At 42.4% G+C, this 18372-nt stretch overlaps 1 protein-coding gene across 1 annotated transcript in view; it reads left to right on the top strand.

The window, feature by feature from the left end:
- The window catches only part of LOC126195140 (mitochondrial carrier homolog 2-like), a 57126-nt gene extending 39975 nt beyond the window's left edge, over positions 1-17151 (top strand). Inside the window, exons 6-7 of the mRNA XM_049933646.1 lie at positions 7865-7932; positions 16310-17151. Of these exons, the coding sequence (XP_049789603.1) occupies positions 7865-7932; positions 16310-16484 (243 nt within the window). The 3' untranslated portion in view covers positions 16485-17151. The remainder of the gene's footprint in view (positions 1-7864; positions 7933-16309) is intronic.
- The last annotated feature ends 1221 nt before the right edge of the window (positions 17152-18372 follow it).

Below are 18372 nucleotides of genomic sequence, written 5' to 3' on the forward strand. Positions count from 1 at the left end.
CGGTCGGGTTCATTGCTGATTAAAACTACTTCAGCTGCCCAATCTGCGGCCCTTCGTGCCTGTACCCATCTTGGCACAATTCCTGTGTCTATTACCCCTCACCAGTCTCTAAATATGGTCCAAGGTGTGATTTTCCACAGGGACCTCATCCTTCAAACTGATGAGGAACTTTGGGACAATCTCGCACGGCGGGGTGTTCACTTTGTTCGGCGTGTTCAGAAGGGTCCTAAAGATAACCGTATTGATACTGGTGCCTTTATCCTGGCCTTTGAAGGGGATACCCTTCCTGAGAAAGTTAAGATTATGGTCTATCGCTGTGATGTGAAGCCGTACATCCCACCTCCTATGCGGTGTTTTAAGTGCTTGCGTTTTGGCCACATGTCTTCTCGCTGTTCCCAGGACCCTCTCTGTGGTGACTGTGGACGTCCACTCCATGAGGGGAGTCCCTGTGTTCCCCCTCCTGTATGTGTAAATTGTCATGGTAGTCATTCTCCACGTTCACCAGATTGCCCAGTTTATAAGAAAGAAAAAAAAGATCCAAGAGTATAAGTCCCTCGATCGTTTAAGCTACACAGAGGCCCGTAAGAAATATGCACGACTGCACCCTGTGTCTATGACATCAAGTTACGCCTTGGTTACATCTTCCCCCCTTCCCCCCCCCTTCCTTACCCCCATCCCGGACCCCACTCCTCCCCCCCTCCCCTGCGGCTCCCACACCTTCTCCTCTGGGTGCTGCTCCCCCTCCCCAGCCGGAGAAGTGTCCCACTCCTTCGGCGTCTGCCGGTCAAGGGCGCCTCTCCCGGGATGCCCCTTCCCGGCACCTTCCAGGTCAAAGGTCTGCTGCCGCGCGGCGACCGCGAGAGCCGCGGTCTGTCGGCCCCCAGGTCGCCCGGTCTCTTTCTGTTCCTGATCTTGCTGCAGCTGGCTCCTTTATGCCACACAGCCCTCCTCGATCTCAGCCTGAAAAGAAGAAGAAACATAAGTCCCGGGACAAAGAGCCTCTGGTGTCACCGGAGGTCCCTTCCCCGACTTCACAACTGGATTCTGACCTGTCGTTTATGGATGTCGCCCCCTCCTTGTCTGTGACGGGTGGGGACCCGGCAGTATGACTGGATTTAGCGTGTTCAGCCCTCATTTAAACCATCGTTCTGTGGTTCTCCAATGGAATTGTAATGGCTACTATCGACACCTTCCGGAATTGAAATCCCTTCTTTCGTCCTACTCTGCAGCTTGTGTGGTTCTCCAGGAATCACATTTTACTGATGCTCGCTCACCGACCCTCCGTGGGTTCCGTGTTTTCTGTCGCAATCGGGTCGGACCCTTGCGGGCTTCTGGTGGCGTTTGTACGTTGGTCCGTACCGACATTGCTTGCACGTGGATTCCTCTCCAAACTACATTGGAAGCGGTTGCTGTTAGGGTCCACTTAGACTCTGCAGTCACCGTTTGCAATCTTTATCTCCCTCCTGACAGGGCTCTTACACCTGCTGCCTTAACCACCCTTCTTCAGCAACTTCCTCCTCCCTTCCTCCTCCTTGGGGATTTTAATGCTCATCATCCTTTGTGGGGCAGTGCCTTTCCATCTAGACGAGGTCTTCTTATAGACCAATTTATTGCAGACCACGACCTGTGCCTTCTTAATGATGGCTCCCCTACTCATTTCAGTGCTGGTCATGGTACCTTTTCTGCCATTGATCTTTCTCTTTCTTCTCCCTCTCTTCTCCCTTCATTACACTGGTCGCCACACGACGACCTTTGTGATAGTGACCATTTCCCGTTGATTCTCACGCTCCCTTCGCTTTCCCCGATGGACAGGTTACCTCGTTGGTCTTTCCACCGCGCCGATTGGCCTCTATACACTGCGCAGGTCGAGTTTTCTCCCTCTTTGTCGGGTTGTATTGATGACGTCCTACGTGACGTGTCTGACGCGATTGTTCGCGCTGCTAACGTTGCTGTCCCGCGCTCATCTGGACTATTTCGTCACCGGCAAGTCCCGTGGTGGAGTCCGGCCATTGCCATTGCCATCCGTGATCGCCGTCGAGCTTTGCAACACTTCAAGAGGCACCCATCCGTAGCCACCCTTACTACTTTTAAACGCCTTCGCGCTAAAGCCCGTTATTTAATCAAACAGAGCAAGCGGATATGTTGGGAACGATTCGTTTCTTCCCTTGGTTCCACTGTCCCTCTGTCGCGGGTATGGGCTACACTTCGTTCTCTCCAAGGTTGCCATCGGCAGTCCACCCTACCAGGCCTTCACCTCCCAGATGGCATTTGTACGGATCCATTAGTTATCGCCGAACATCTTGCGACCCATTTTGCAGTGGCATCGGCGTCAGCCTCCTATCCCGCTGCTTTCCTTCATCACAAACAGCAGGCTGAAGCTCTCACCTTATGTTTCACCACTTGTGAGTCAGAATCTTATAACGCACCTTTTACTGAATGGGAATTTCTTTCTGCTCTATCTTCTTCTCATGATACGGCCCCTGGCCCAGATTCCATTCATAACCAACTGCTTCAACATCTCAGTGCTCCACAACGGCAACATCTTCTTCGGATGTTTAACCGTATCTGGCTCCAGGGTGACTTCCCTTCTCAGTGGAGGGATAGCATTGTGGTTCCTGTCCTTAAGCCTGGTAAGAACCCCCTATCTGTTGACAGCTATCGGCCAATTAGTTTGACCAATGTTGTTTGTAAGTTACTTGAACGGATGGTAGCCCGTCGGCTCACTTGGGTCCTCGAATCTCGGGATCTATTGTCCCCTTACCAGTGTGGCTTTCGAGAGGGACGATCTCCAATCGATCATTTACTTCGCTTGGAATCCGCAGTTCGGCAGGCTTTTTCCCAGCGCCGCCATTTGGTTGCAGTGTTTTTTGACCTTCGCAAGGCCTATGACACGGCCTGGCGCTATCACATCTTACTAACCCTTCATCAGTGGGGTCTTCGGGGCCCACTCCTGAATTTTATCCGCCAGTTCCTGATCCATCGGTCATTCAGAGTTCGAGTTGGTACTGCTTTTAGTTCTCCACGGACCCAGGAGACGGGCATCCCACAGGGTTCTGTCTTGAGCGTCCTTCTTTTCCTCATTGCTATCAATGGACTTGTGGCCTCTGTCGGTCCCTTGGTCGCCCCTGCCCTGTATGTGGATGATTTCTGCATTTGGGTTAGTTCCTCCTCGATGGCATCTGCAGAACGGCAGCTCCAGGTGGCTATACGGCGTGCCTCTGCATGGACCCTCTCACACGGGTTTCAATTCTCTCCTTTAAAATCGCGGGTGGTCCACTTCTGTCGCCGTACTACGGTCCACCCTGATCCAGAGCTCTATCTCGCTGCACAACGATTGCCTGTGGTTTCACAGTTTCGTTTCCTGGGTCTTCTTTTCGACAACAAGCTCACTTGGTTGCCCCATATCAGACTCCTGAAGGTAGGATGTTTACGTAAACTCAATGTCCTTCGCTTCCTTGCCCACTCCTCTTGGGGTGCGGACCGTTCTCTCCTCCTCCGTCTTTATCGTGCTCTAGTTCTGTCTCGTTTGGACTATGGTTGTCAAGTTTATGGTTCAGCTGCTCCTTCCACACTGCACGTGCTGGATCCAGTCCACCATCGTGGTATCCGTTTGGCCACCGGTGCCTTCCCTACTAGCCCTGTTGATAGTCTCCTGGTTGAAGCTGGGATCCCACCCCTTTCTGTTCGGCGGTCCCAGCTTCTGGTGTCTTATGCCCTCACTATCCGTTCTTCTCCCTCTCATCCTTCCTATTCTATCCTGTTCCCAGACCATGGACGTCGCCCACCCGACTCCCGCCCTCGGGCGGGTTTACCGGTTGGGCTGCGCCTTGCGTCTCTTTACCGTGATTTTCAACTTCCTTCTTTGTCCTGTCTTCCTCGCTCCCTCCCCTCCACCCCTCCTTGGTTAGTTCCTCGGCCTCGAATTCGGATGGATCTCCGCCGCGGTCCGAAAGATTCCATCCCCCCGGTGGTGTTTCGTTCCTTTTTCCGCAAAATTTTATGGGAGTTTCGGGATGCTGTTGTTTTTTACACTGATGGCTCTAAATCTGCTGATCATGTTGGGTATGCCTTCACGTCCTCTGTTGGAACGGAAAATCATCTGCTGCCACCTACATGTGGGGTGTTTACTGCGGAATTGATGGCAATTTCCCAGACCCTTACCTTTATTAAACAATCCCAACACAACCGCGTTTTGTTATGTACGGACTCGATGAGTGGCCTTCTTGCTATTGACCGGTGTTTTTCGCGCCATCCCTTGGTCTCTGCCATCCATGACCATCTCGCTGATATTCACCGTGCTGCTTGTTCCATTGACTTCCTATGGGTCCCTGGCCATGTGGGTATCCCGGGAAATGAGCTCGCTGATCGTTTGGCTGGGGGAGCAGTTACTTACCCCCCGTTTCCTGTAACCCCTCCTGCAGCGGATTTACGGCTTCACATCAAATCCCACTTCGCGCAGTCATGGGCCAATTCTTGGGAGGCTACTCCACTGTCTAATAAACTTCGTGCAATTAAGGTGACACCAGGCCCATGGCGTTCTTCCTTTCGCGTCTCCCGAAAGGACTCGACCACACTGTGTCGTCTCCGCATTGGTCATACCAGGCTGACCCATGGTTTTCTTTTGCGTGATGAGCCACCCCCGCTATGTGGTTGTGGAGCCTTCCAGTCAGTGGCCCACATTTTGGTTGAATGCCCCCTTCTTTTGGCTCTGCGTACTAAGTACAGACTCCCCCACACTTTACCTTTGATGTTGGCTGACGATTCCCGGATGGTCTCTCTGGTTCTCGGTTTCCTCCGGGAGAGTGGTTTTTATTCTCAGTTTTAAGGTTTTTAATCTCTCTGGTGTTGGGGCAGGGCGGTGAGTGTTTGGGTGTCTCCCACTGTAGGCAGTGTTCAGAGATTCCAGATTCACCTCCCTGACCGGAATCCTCTTTTCTTCCCCTTTTACTCTTTTTACCCTTTTTTAAGGCTTGGTTAGTCTTTTTATTCCCATACGTCTTTTCTGCATTATAGCAGTTGTACCTTTTAAGTCACAGGTGGTCTTGCCTATGCTGCTTCAGCATAGTGTTGGGTTCGTTCTCTTGCCGACTTCCCTCATTTGTTTTTACCAATGACAACGTGACTGCCCTTTACGTTTTTTCCCTTTTTCCGTTTTATTGTTCTGACTTTTCTGAGATGTCCCGTTAGCAGAATGGAGTATATTTGAAACACGGGACTGATGACCTCGCTGTTTGGTCCCTTAAACCTCAAACAACCAACCAACCAACCAACCAATAAGTTAGTTTCCTTTTGTGAAGAATGGCAAAAAAAAATTTCTCTCTTGCAGTAGAAAGTGATTTTGTTTCCCAGTCAGCCTAGAAACTAATAACTAGAGATTTCCTGTACATTCAGCATTGGCAATTCATGTTTGATGTGCTTCTGTTTATCGTTTGACTACTGTGCAAATGTTGTGTGCATATCTTGTACACAAGATGTGTCCAAGCCTTACTTTGTTCTCCAAATCGTACTTTGAAACAGGCTAAATACACTCTTTTTACAAAGTCAATTACACATTTCCTTTGCTGAACAAATGTGTACGCCTCACAAACAAAACAAAACTCCTTCCGATGATTCAGACATTTTCTGTGTCGTGCAGCCATTTCAGTTCTCATGAAAAATGAGAAGACCATAACATTTAAATACAGCTTGTAAAACAGCATCATGGAATTACTTAAGTAAATTTAGTTATTTAGATAGGTGACAATAAAATTTAATATTTAAAGCATTGTACTGTAATAAAGTTCTCAAAATACACTGTAAAATATTTATCACTATCATTAAATGCATTAAGATTACACTGTTAAAAATTAATTTTTACAGATCAATCATTACATCAGCAACAATATCCAACACAATATAGTGACTATCTCAAATGGTTATTCTGCTAAGTTCTGACATTGTATGTACCAAGTTGCTGCTGACATTTTTCAGTAAAATGCATATAATGAATACCAGCAACATCATGTGTTCATTGTTTGAAGCTCCAAAGTAGTATCCATGAAGATGATGCTGCCATCTTTTGGCTAAATCCATATCTTTATTTGGAACGACAAGTAGTGAGCTTAGGCACACCTGTCTTAAAATATTTATTCATACTATAGATTGTGTACCAACATATTCATAAAATAATAAATATTGATAAAAAGTAATTATAAATACAATGTAAATAATTGTATCATCAATTTTTAGGAAACTAGAGTTGCTAGAACAAAATGGATGGTATTTTTGGAATCTTCAGCACCACACTTACACAGGATATGGAAAAAATTCCAGGCACTGCAAAACAGATTTTTCATTTCTTTCCCAGTGCAAGTGTTGGATTTTAGAAGATGTTTTCAATTTTAAAGTAGCAACTTTTTTTGGGTGCTATGCTGATTGTAGTGATCTGAGCAGTTTTAGTGTCATAGTAATAAATTATACACTGATGGAAAAAAAATTGGAACTTCAAAACATAATTAACATAATTAATGTAGAATAATGAAATTTCAGGAATGCATTTGGCTAGATAAATATATTTAAGTGCTTAACATCGCAAGATCACAGGAGATACATTAATAACCAGTGTAACTGCCAGAATGCCGAATCCAAGAATACGAAGGTGCATGATTTGGGCTGTACAAATGTCAGATGTCTGTCTGTGGAATAGAGTTCCATGCCTGATGCACTTGGTTGGTCAATAAAGGGATGGTTAAGCTGTTCATGGATGACACTGGATTTGTCATCTGGTGATGTCCCACGTATGGTTGATTGGAGACTGATCTGGTGATAAAGCAGGCCAAGGCAACATGCCAACACTCCGCAGAGCATGTTAGGTTATAAGGGCAGCATGTGGCCGAGGGTTATCCTATTGGAAACCCCCAGAGATGCTGTTCATGAATGGAAGTACAAAGGTCAAACCACCAGACTGACGCACGGAGCTGCAGTTAAGGTGCTTGGGATAACAACGAAAGTGCTCCTGCTGTCATATGAGTTCACACCCTGGACCATAGCTGGAGGTGTAGGCCCAGTGTGTCTAGCTACAATGCAGATAGATTGGTTGTAGGTTCTCAACTGGCCACCTGCTAACCAACACATGGCCATCACTGGTACCAAGGTGGAACCAGTTTTCATCAGAAAACAAAAAAGACCACCATCTTTCCCTCTAATAAGATATCGCTTGACACCACTGATGTTGCAAATGGCAGTGATGTGTGGGGTCAGTGGAATGCTCACATTACAGGGCTTTTATGTCAGAGCTCCTTGAAGAAAATGATTAGTAACAGTTCATTGTGTCACTGTGGTGCCAACTACTCTCAAATTGGTACTGGAGAGAGCAGTGCAAATGTGCTAGAGCCATACATTGAACACTATAGTCTTACCTCTCCGTAGTGCCACATGGGCATAGAACAATTATTCCACAGTATTCAAAAGGCAAATTAAAAAGTACAGTAAACAATAAGAATTAGCATAAGCTACAATTACACATCATACCCTTATTGGTTAAAATCAAAGCATATCTTGTTAATTAATATATTTGTAGAACTTTTATTCAAAATATACTTTTCCTGTGATTTTTCAACTTAATACTCTGTTGAAAAAGTTCAACACATTCTTTTAAATAGGTCCACGCATTATTCTTGTCAAGAGTATTCAAATTAGGAGGCAGTTTTAAAGGGTTATACGTAAGCCCTGAAATAGGTTGTTAGCAGCTGCTGTTAGTGAAGGCAATAAAGCTAACAAGAATGGTGATCAAATAAGAAAGCGGACAGTGAAGTGATAGGCAGTGTGCTGTGTGTGCCTGTGAATGTTTCACTGAAGACTATAGTTTTACATTTTTTGTTTCCAGTTCTTCGCCTCTTCGCTGACTCATCCTTTCGTCGTAGTGAGCACATGTATGGCTGTTGTGGATTCTGGGTAAGTAAGAACTATGAGGGATATAATTAAATTTACAGCTTTGGATGATGCACACCATATTGCAGGAATTCATATGATGGAGCTTAACATTAGCAGGTGTAAAACCACTTGTCTTTCAAGAAAGTAAGCTGTTTCATAGTTAGGAATACACAGCGGCACACTTCCTTTAAAAATAAATGGTCGTCCAGAATTGTTTCGTATGTTAGAGAACTGGAGTTCAGTGATCAGTGTGTGTGTGTGTGTGTGTGTGTGTGTGTGTGTGTGTGTGTGTGTGGCGGGGGGGGGGGGGGAGAGAGAGAGAGAGAGAGAAGGGGAGGAGGGGCACTAGTTTGGTTTGTTGAAGGATGTTGTCCTAAAGCTCTGCAATGTTTGTAGTGTTGTTTATGTACCTATTGATCTCTCAGTGCTCAGCTATAGAATGAGTCCTTGCCTTAACTCCTTCTGTTACTTGTATTCCTTCCTAGACGTTCATCTCTCAAGTTAGCATTAAAGTTGGAGATTAGAAGACTGTAACTCACAAATACTCTGTTCGCATTCCAACAGTGGCGAAGAAGAAATGGACTTAACACATCCACAGTAAAATCACACGCGGTATTGTTTTTGAGGCACAGAGTGAATCTGCAAGTGAAAATAGCACTAGGCCCATATTACTTTGTTTTTAAGATAGCAGTCAAGTACTTGGGACTCACCAATCGTAAGCTAACCTGGAAGGTGCCATGGCTATGAATTGAGAGATGGCTGTCAACATAATCAGAGCTGTGACAGGACTTCAGTGAGGATTAAACATCAGCACAACACGAGCACTATACCATATGTAGGTACATCCAGTTATTGATCTGGGAATGCTTGTTACAGTTGTGCAACTGACACTTAACAGAATTTAAAAATGTCAGTATTAATAGCTGGGAATTTGTTTGGTAGCAGTGCACATCACTCCTGCCAACACATTCATGATTGAAGCATATGAACCTCCATTCCATCTACACCAGCAGTATGTCTGTTCGAAATTTCTTCTCAAAATGAAACAATATGAATCCAACATTCCAGAACCCAATCACTTCAAAGTTCACCACACAGACTGGACGCTTCTGGATCACCAAAACTCTTCCTCCCCTGATCCAAGCATATGTAGATACTCAGGACATATCGTGGACTACCATTAGAGGCTCTAGGCCAAATAGTTTGTGTTGCATTCCCTTTGAAACTGTCTAACATGAAATAATAACTGGTGTTACATTTGGCCATGAGACATACATTAACAATAAAATTTGACACAGGTTTTAAGACAGTATTCAGAGGCAATATATGTTTACACTGAGGGCTCCAAAACAAGTAAACCTGTCAAGCACGCCCACACGCACGCAGATATTCTAACACTAATATTCTATAAATAGCTGTATGTTTTATGTAAGTATAAGCTACTTATATGGCATTCAGCTTACTTTAAATGCTTAGAAATGTAAAATTTTGCACTTCACAAAATGAAAACAGCGTTGGCACTGTGACTACAGTATCACCCAGTCACAGTTGGAATCAGTCAACTCATATAAATACGTGGGTGTAACAGTTTGTGGCAGTGTGAAGTAAAATGATCAAATAGGTCCAGTGCTAGGTTAAGTAAGTAGCAGACTTTACTTTTTTGGTAGAATAGTGGGAAAATGCAGTCAATGTACAAAGAAGATTGCTTGTAAGACACCTTGTGTGGCCCATCGTAGAATATTGCTTAAGTGTTGGGCTTCATATCGTATAGGACTAACAAAGCATGAGCATGTACAAAGAAGGGCAGCACAAGTGGTCACAGTTTTGATTGACCCATGGGAGAGTTTAACAAATATTGAAAAAGCTGACCTGGCAGACACTTGAAGAAAGATGTCAGCTATCCCACAGAAATCTACTTAAAGTTTCAGGAGGCCAGTTTGAGTGAGGAATGTGGAGAATATACTGCAGCCCTTTAGATATCATTTTCAAAGGGACCTCAAAGACAAGATAATACTAATAACAGCGTGACAGAGGCACTTAAGAAAGTATTTTTCTCGCACACCGTTAGCAAGTTGAATAGAGAGAAAACCATATTTGGTAAAACGCAAAGTCAGTCTTGGTTGTGTGTGAAACAATATGGTCAGAAACATACAGGTCAGTAGACTTTTCTAAACATTTAATAGTCATCAAGAAAGTTCTAAGCAGTCTTCATATTGAGTGAAGCAGATATAGAAAAATGCTCACAAGCAACATTCATTAAGTGTACCAAGATTCTTTGCATCTGGAGCCATTTGTGAATGAATTAGTCTGTCAATTTTGACCTGCATTCTACACACTAGTAGTAAAATATAAATTTTTGGAGATTTTTTTGCAATCAGAGCTGCATTGGCAGAAACTTTGAGATTTCTGTGAAAGTAACAAGGATATGTAATTTTCTGGAAATTTAACTCTAAATGATCAGAATGTCTGCAAAACACACACACACACACACACACACTTTTAAACATTTGTGTGGCTCTTACATTACTAGAACTGAGATTTGAATGAAAATTTACAGAAAACAAGAAATCTCTGCAAGCAATTTTCATTCATCCCACAGTTACAAAAACATAAATATCTGCGGCAAAGCTATGAAGAGAGGCTTTGAATTTCATGGTGTTGAAAGTCTTGAAGTAGTAGCTAGTATGCTTTAGGAAGAAAATGGATTGTGACAGAAAAGTGATATTCATTTGAAAACTGAAGAGTGTACTGCTGAATTATATCACATTTCACCACTCGCCTATTAGTCAGCGTGTCTCAAGTTTGTGTTTATTAACACCCTCAGTACCAGCCTGATAAGTGCCCATGTCTGCAGAATTCAGGCAATTTTAGATATGTCGAAAAATTAATGTCTCAGAAAATATTGAACATATAAATACAAAATTAACAGTATTTTATGCCCATTTCATCGTCTTTAATATGCAACTACGAACAAAACCAAGTTTGGTATTACGTAGACAAATTAATTTATTACATGTGACACTGTTTTCGTAAAATTGTCATACATTCATATAAGTAGAGCGAATGAGTTCATATATACGTAATGACCAGGGCTAAATGTTGTAGCTGCACAGTCAAGGGCACCTTGCCATGGTTCGTGCGTTTTGCATCACCCCAGTTCCCAGAACTCCTGAAGATATATGTTGAACGTGGATATTGTATCACAGACACAGTCCCTTCGACTGTTCAGAGATGTCACTAAACCCACCCAAAGATGTAAAGAATTCTGTACGAGTTGCGCCTATTAGACGGAGGGGGTCCGACAGCTGATCAGTTCGTCATTCCACCAGGAAGGAGGTACACAGCTCGTGTTGTCTGTAGTTCAGAAATGCCTAGACAGTCAATACCGCAGTCCAATCATGTCCACATTGTTACTTTGTGCCAGGAAGGGCTGTCAACAAGGGAAGTGTCCACACATCCCGGAGTGAACGAAAGTGATGTTCGGACATGGAGGAGATAGAGAGACAGGAACTGTCAATGACATGCCTCGCTCAGGCAGCCCAAGGGCTACTACTGCAGTGGATGATGGCTACCTATGGATTATGGCTCAGAGGAACCCTGACAGCAACACCACCATGTTGAATAATTCTTTTCGTGCAGCCACAGGATGTCATGTCATGTTATGATTCACTGTGCACAATAGGTTGCGTGATGCGTATTTGCACTCTCGACGTCCATGGTGAGGTCCATCTTTGCAACCAAGACACCATGCAGCATGGTACAGATGGACCCAACAATATGCCGAACGGACTGCTCAGGATTGGCATCACGTTCTCTTCACCAATTAGTGTTGCATATGCCTTCAACCCGGCAATTGTCAGAGACGTGTTTGGAAGCAATCCGGTCAGGCTGAACACCTTAGACACACTGTTAAGTGAGAACAGCAAGGTGGAGGTTCCCTGCTGTTTTGGGGTGGCATTATGTATGACGTACGCCGCTGGTGGTCATGGGAGGGGCCATAACGGCTGTACGATACGTGAATGCCCTCCTCTGACCGATAGTGCAACCACATCGGAAGCATATTGGCGAGGCATTCGTCTTCGTGTTAGACAATTTGCGCCCCGATCGTGCACATCTTGTGAATGACTTCCTTCAGGATAACGACATTGCTTGACTAGAGTGGTCAGCATGTTCTCCAGACATGAACCCTATCGAACATGCCTGGGATAGATGGAAAATGGCTGTTTATAGACGATGTGACCCACCAACCACTCTGAGGGATCTACGCCAAATTACTGTTGAGGAGTGGGACAATTTGGACCAACAGTGCCTTGATGAACTTGCGGATAGTATGCCACGACAAATACAGGCATCCATCAATGAAAGAGGACGTGATACTGGGTATTAGAGGTACTGGTGTGTACAGGAATCTGGACCACCGCCTCTGAAGGTCTCACTGTATGGTGGCAAAACATGCAAAGTGTGGTTTTCATTAGCAGTAAAAAGGGCGGAAATTATGTTTATTTTGATCTCTACTCCAATTTTCTGTACAGGTTCCGGAACTCACGGATTCGAGATGATGCAAAACTGTTTTTGATGTGTGTAGTAAGTTTAATGTGCTTCTTAGGTATTTCAGCCTCTTCCATTACATTCCGCAATGCCACTCATGAAATGCTATCACAGGCTTGTTTAAAATCAGTATAAAGCTGGTGTATATTTATTTGATCTTCGTAGCATTTTTCAAATATTATGTGCAGTGTGAATATCTGGTCAGTTGTTGACTTACTTCTTCTAAAGATACTCTGATAGCTTTCAACCTCTCTTCCACATAGGGAGTAAGCCTCCTAATTAGGATCTTGGAGAACACTTTATACGTGCTATTTAGCAGGGAGATTCCTTGATAGTTATGGCAGTTTAATGATCTCCTTTTTTTTGTGTTTGGGGCACATTATAGCCATGTTACATGCCATTGGCATGCTCTCCTCCTGCCAGATGCTCAGTATTCGTTTGTTTATTGCTTTCCACAGTGTTCCCCCACCATATTTGAGAAGTTTAGCCTGTATCTGATCTTCTCCCAGTGCCTTGTTTTTTTAAGGTCTGAAGAGCTTGTTTCCATTCTTTTAGTGTGGGGTCTGGTTTTAAGACCTCTGGACCATAAAAGTTATATCCACCAGTTCCACTTGTTCTAATTCTTCTACTTCTGGGTTCAGTGACTCATCAAAGTATTCTGCCCATTTGTTACTCTCCCCTATCAAATCATCTTCCTTACTCATAAATATATTTATCCTGGCTTGAAACCCAGCCCTTCCTCCTTTGATCTTTTGGTATGTTTCACAATTTGCTTCTCTTCTTCTAGCTGTTCAATTTCTTCTTTTCTAGTGTTTATTTCATCTGTCTGCAAATTCTCTTAGCAACACAGCACTTCCCATTATATTCATTCAGATTGACTCTAGTTCTTCTCTGAAATAATTTCATTCGTGCTGTCTTATGCTCCTCAATTCTTCTCACACATTGTTCATCAAACCAATGTATGTGTCCCAAAACCTCGACAGTTGCCTTGAGGATTGCAATCTTACATTGTTTCCACATTATTTCTTTGTGTTCATTTGACATATCGGTATCATTTTTAATCACCTCTTTTCTTTGTGGTCTTTTTGTTTACTCAGTAGTGAGATCCTTTATCTGTATTTGTCACTAGATGATGATCTGGATTGCAATCAGCTCCATGTTGGCTCCTGACATCTATTATGTTTTAATCTTAACATGGACATCCATCCATTGATTGGTTCGAAGTGCATCACCGCTTGTTTGTCATTTAGTAACCACAAAACCTGTTCCAAAGGTATTCATTGTCCTGCCACTACAAAAGATAGTGAAATTTCCGGAGTTCATTATGTCATTTCCCTTTCACCTAATTTTCTGGAGAGCCAATATTTTTGTACCGTAGTTGCTTACTTGCGTTATCAGCTGACGCAGTGCTCCAGCTTGGTATAGGCTCCGCACATTCCTTGTTCGTATTTACGTATATCTTACCATTTGTTTTCCGGGGTTGTCATCAAACTAACTGTACAACTTATTCCTTTGTTAGCATTTGAAACAATTGATTTTTAGTGGGGAAGACTGTTAATCTTACACCCAGCCATTTGGGGAGGTTGCCCCTTACAGCTCACCAGGTAGCTGGCTTCATTTACAGGGGAGCATTCTAAGCCATTAGAGATCCCTTTCCTGACTGCGAGGCAGCAGCTAGTAGTTGGGAACTCCTCTCCTTTCTTCTAACCCATTGGCCCTCATGCCTGCTGATTTTGGTCCATACCAGGTATTTTATTACCTGGTACCCTCCATATCTGGATAATGTTCCTCTATCTACCACCTGGGAAGGCACCCCAATGAGGGACCAGCAACCCCCACACAGGCTTTTTCAATTTAGCTGTAACCAAAACCTTAGGCATAGACTTTCTGTCTTTATTTACAGTCCCAGTGCCAGTACCTTTGTGAAATAACTGCTCAATGAGTTCTGGGCTAGGATAACATCTATTTAAATAAACAGTGTCCTTTGTTTGAACAATTTCTGCTAGGCAGCAGCTTCATAACAACTGTTGACAATGAATTGTCAGTGGTGTGTTTTCCTGTATAAACTTTTTAAGTTTACATGTGGTCACTGTTAGCTTCAGCAATTCTGTGTAATTTCAGTCCTTACTTGTGTAGTTTATTCTGCATGTAAGTACAAAAACTGACACAGTCACGAAATGGTCAGTTTTTCAGAAGGACCAAAGCTTGGATGCATTGCTCTTTCAAATTACTGTAGTAAGGAAGCACTTTGAAAAGTGGATGAAAACTGCCACCTCCTAATTTCTTTTGGTCAGTTATCAACAATATGCAGACTTGATAGTATCCGCTTGAAATTGAAGTGACTCATTATTTGCGGACAAAAATTTCAATGGACCATGTTAATAGTGCTTCAGTGATCTGATAATTTTGGCCTATGTGACTGAAACATGATGCCCAAGAAGTGTCTTAATTTCAGCTAGAGAAACTAACTTCCAGGAACTGAGTACACTGACTGAGGTTCAGTTCATTTTTGCTATGCTTTCTTTGAATTGTCTGTGATGTATACAGATTTGTTTGCAAATTATGTCATTGTCAGTTATGAATGTACTAACACAATCAAGCGCTAAACTCGAGCGAACAGTGTCCACATGAATTAGTCTCTTGAGTTGTGTTCACATTTATAACTGGAGCAGTGTCACATTCACTCCATTCGCCAATTTCTGTTGTGGAAGGAACAGTGGTACTTTACATAATATCATTATAACTACTGTAGCCTTCTGATGAACTGCTTTCAACTGAAGCTTCAGCTAAAAAAAAGGGAGAAGACATAAAAACTACAAGTTTTGTTAAGTTATACATGCTATTTGTCTGATTTTGCTAAGCACTGTTAATATATGTTTTTGTAGCATTTTACCAAAAAACGTACCTTTAAAGACACCCATATCAACCAAATCATAACCTTCACCATCTAGGACATCGACAGTGTTTCCATAATTCAGCAGATCAGCAGTTTCATCATCAGATAAATCACAGCATGCCATTTCTCTTACACAGAATACCAGTGATGTGCTCAGTCTACAGGTGAAGATGGTAACTCATAATGAACAAAATACTATGAAAACAAGGTGCTTGTTCATGCAATCTATCCATGCAACTGATAACTAACAATATAAACAATGTATATCAGTAATCAGAGGTGCAAAAATGATGCACAGTGCTCTTTAATCAACAGAATATGCTGGCCGTGAAACCTATAGGCTTGGCACTAATGGAAGGGCACGCGGCCTGTGCAAATGTACAGGCTTGGCACTGAGAGTGTTAAGTACCTACAGAGAGGGATTAAGAGAGAGAAATTTCCAAGAACCTGATGTATATGACTTTCCTTAAAATAGATGAAAGTTCTGTTGGTTTTTTGTGAAAAATAGTAGATTTCCTAGTGTAATTATCATTTCCCATTATAATTTTCCCAAAACTTTATTATACAATATAATTCCATATTTCAGTTGTAGGTTTACAGCACCAAAGAAAAGAGGCAAAACATTCAGTTAATTTCAAATGTAGTTTTTATGTACCATCTATTCTTCAATAGTAAATTTTAATACCAGTATTTATCACGCACAGAAGTTGTTGCTTTTTGTATTTTATCAGAATAGATGTGTCAAATAGAACAGTATTTTGAGTTTATGTAACTCGCATGCAATTACCAGTTCTCAACAAGTATTTGCTGTGTTTTGTAAACTTGTACCTGTTGTGCATTATTGCCAAAAAATAAAGGTTGTGTGTGTGTGTGTGTGTGTGTGTGTGTGTGTGTGTGTGTGTGTGTGTGTGTTTTAATTTTTTTGCAGTTAAAGACAACCTTTTTCAATTTTAGGTTAGCAGCTGGGAGGCCACCACACATGCCATTGTACACATCGTGGATTTGTTGCTGGTCTCATCTGAGTAGAGCTAAACAGCTTAAACGTGGATCCAGCCTGGTGTTCAGATATTATACAGGACCCTACTCTGTTCCCACAAATGATTCCCAGAATATTGAGAAAACTATGTGATGAAATAGTTGAATGTCTGTCTTGGAGCAGATCTCCTCATTTATTTTATTTTTTTTACACTCTAAGCAAGTACAAAGAGCACATTAGTAGTTTTGAGCAAAGGAATTTACATGATGATACTCGGAGGTTGGGGAATCATGACAGTTATTTATCATGTACCTTTGTTGTATACAGACATTAGTTCAGGATAATGCATCTTTCAAAGACTCAGATGGTGATTGTATTATATTCTGGAAGTGGTTGTGGATCAGTACCTATTAGTAACAGTGAAATATTCATGTACTAACAGGTCTGTCTTTCTGGACCAGAAACAGGTTTATAAAGCCCTCTTTTTCAACTTCATAGTGAGCCAGAGTGTATTACACACGGATTTGACTCTGAAATGCACTGTTAAAGGTATGTGCATTTTGTCGTTGCAGATACCCCGACTTCTGTATAGTGTTGTTTTTAAGTAAAAAGTACATAACGGGAGGACAGTTTTGTGATCAAAGCTGTTTAATTGGTTTATACTTTGTAATTTGTTGGCTTTTGTGCAGGAGACTTGAAACACATTTTATATAATGAAATACTTCTTTGTACAGTAGTTGTAATGTTAATGCTGTAGTACTTTTTTTACAAATCTGTAACATACTATTATACAGAATAAATACATAGTACCACAAAGAGATTTGTCGTTGATTTCATTAATTGGCCAAAATCTACATTTCTTTGGTGTTTCAGTTTAGATTATTATTAAGTGCAAGATTTAGCAAACTAGAAAAGTAGTATTTCTCAAATTTAAATCTGTCTGTTGTTGTGTGAAAACCTTGTAGTTTCTGGAGATGACGTGAATGACTACACTTGAGCAATAGATGTACTCTGTGAAAGAATCGAGAATTGGATCCTGTCACCATGGTAAATTGAATAACTTAGTACGAGTGGGATTATGTTGAATCTTTTAATGGCTGCTAGCAGCAGAATGAAATGCAGTATGAATGAAAGGTGTGATGTTAGTGAATTTGGTTGTTGCCAGCTCATGCAGCTGCTGGGCCCATCACATTACAGTGTCAAGGGTTTACTAGGAGTACCTCAATTTGAGGAAAATCTCTGTAGCCAGAATCAACTGTCTTGCAAGAAATTATGTGGATAGTGGGTTGTCATTCATCATCACAGATAGTAAGAGTGGGTAGATTGTAGACAGTGTATTACATTACTAAGATTCAGTGCTTTACGACAGCTGTTCAGAAGCTGTAACACCCAGGAAGCCTTCGAGTTACGTGTGTGTCTCAGATCCAGCTGCAAGAGATCTCCATGACATGAGCAGCAGTTGTGGATTATAATAGTTCTCTAATGGTTTTAGTATCTCACAGTCTACCCTGAATTCCAGTAAAATACAATCTTTGATAACAGTTACAATATTGGAAAGAAGCCTGTTTAAGATCTTGAATTAAAATTATTATAGTGCTTCTGTCAAATGAAGAAAATTTGTCCCCATAGGACATTATGATTTTATTGCAATCAAAAGATTCCTCCTTGGAAAAAGGACACAGAGTATTCTTCACTAAACAGTTTATGCACCATCTCTAATAACCTCATGTTCAATTCACTGCTGAAACGTAATCTTCCTTCCTAGCAAACTGGCACCAAATTGTGAACGTGAACTGTTGATGGAAAAAGCATTGTGGAAGAGGCTTTTACAGAAGCACACCCAAAGTGCTTTAGTGAAGAAAGACACACACAAATTATTTTTTGTCAGTTAAGGTATCTCCCCCCCCCCCCCCCCCCAATTAACCATGGACCTTGCCATTGGTGGGGAGGCTTGCATGCCTCAGCGATACAGATAACCGTACCGTAGGTGCAACCACAATGGAGGGGTATCTGTTGAGAGGCCAGACAAATGTGTGGTTTC

This window comes from Schistocerca nitens, chromosome 1 (assembly GCF_023898315.1).
Source record: "Schistocerca nitens isolate TAMUIC-IGC-003100 chromosome 1, iqSchNite1.1, whole genome shotgun sequence".
Taxonomy (NCBI): Eukaryota; Metazoa; Arthropoda; class Insecta; order Orthoptera; family Acrididae; genus Schistocerca; species Schistocerca nitens.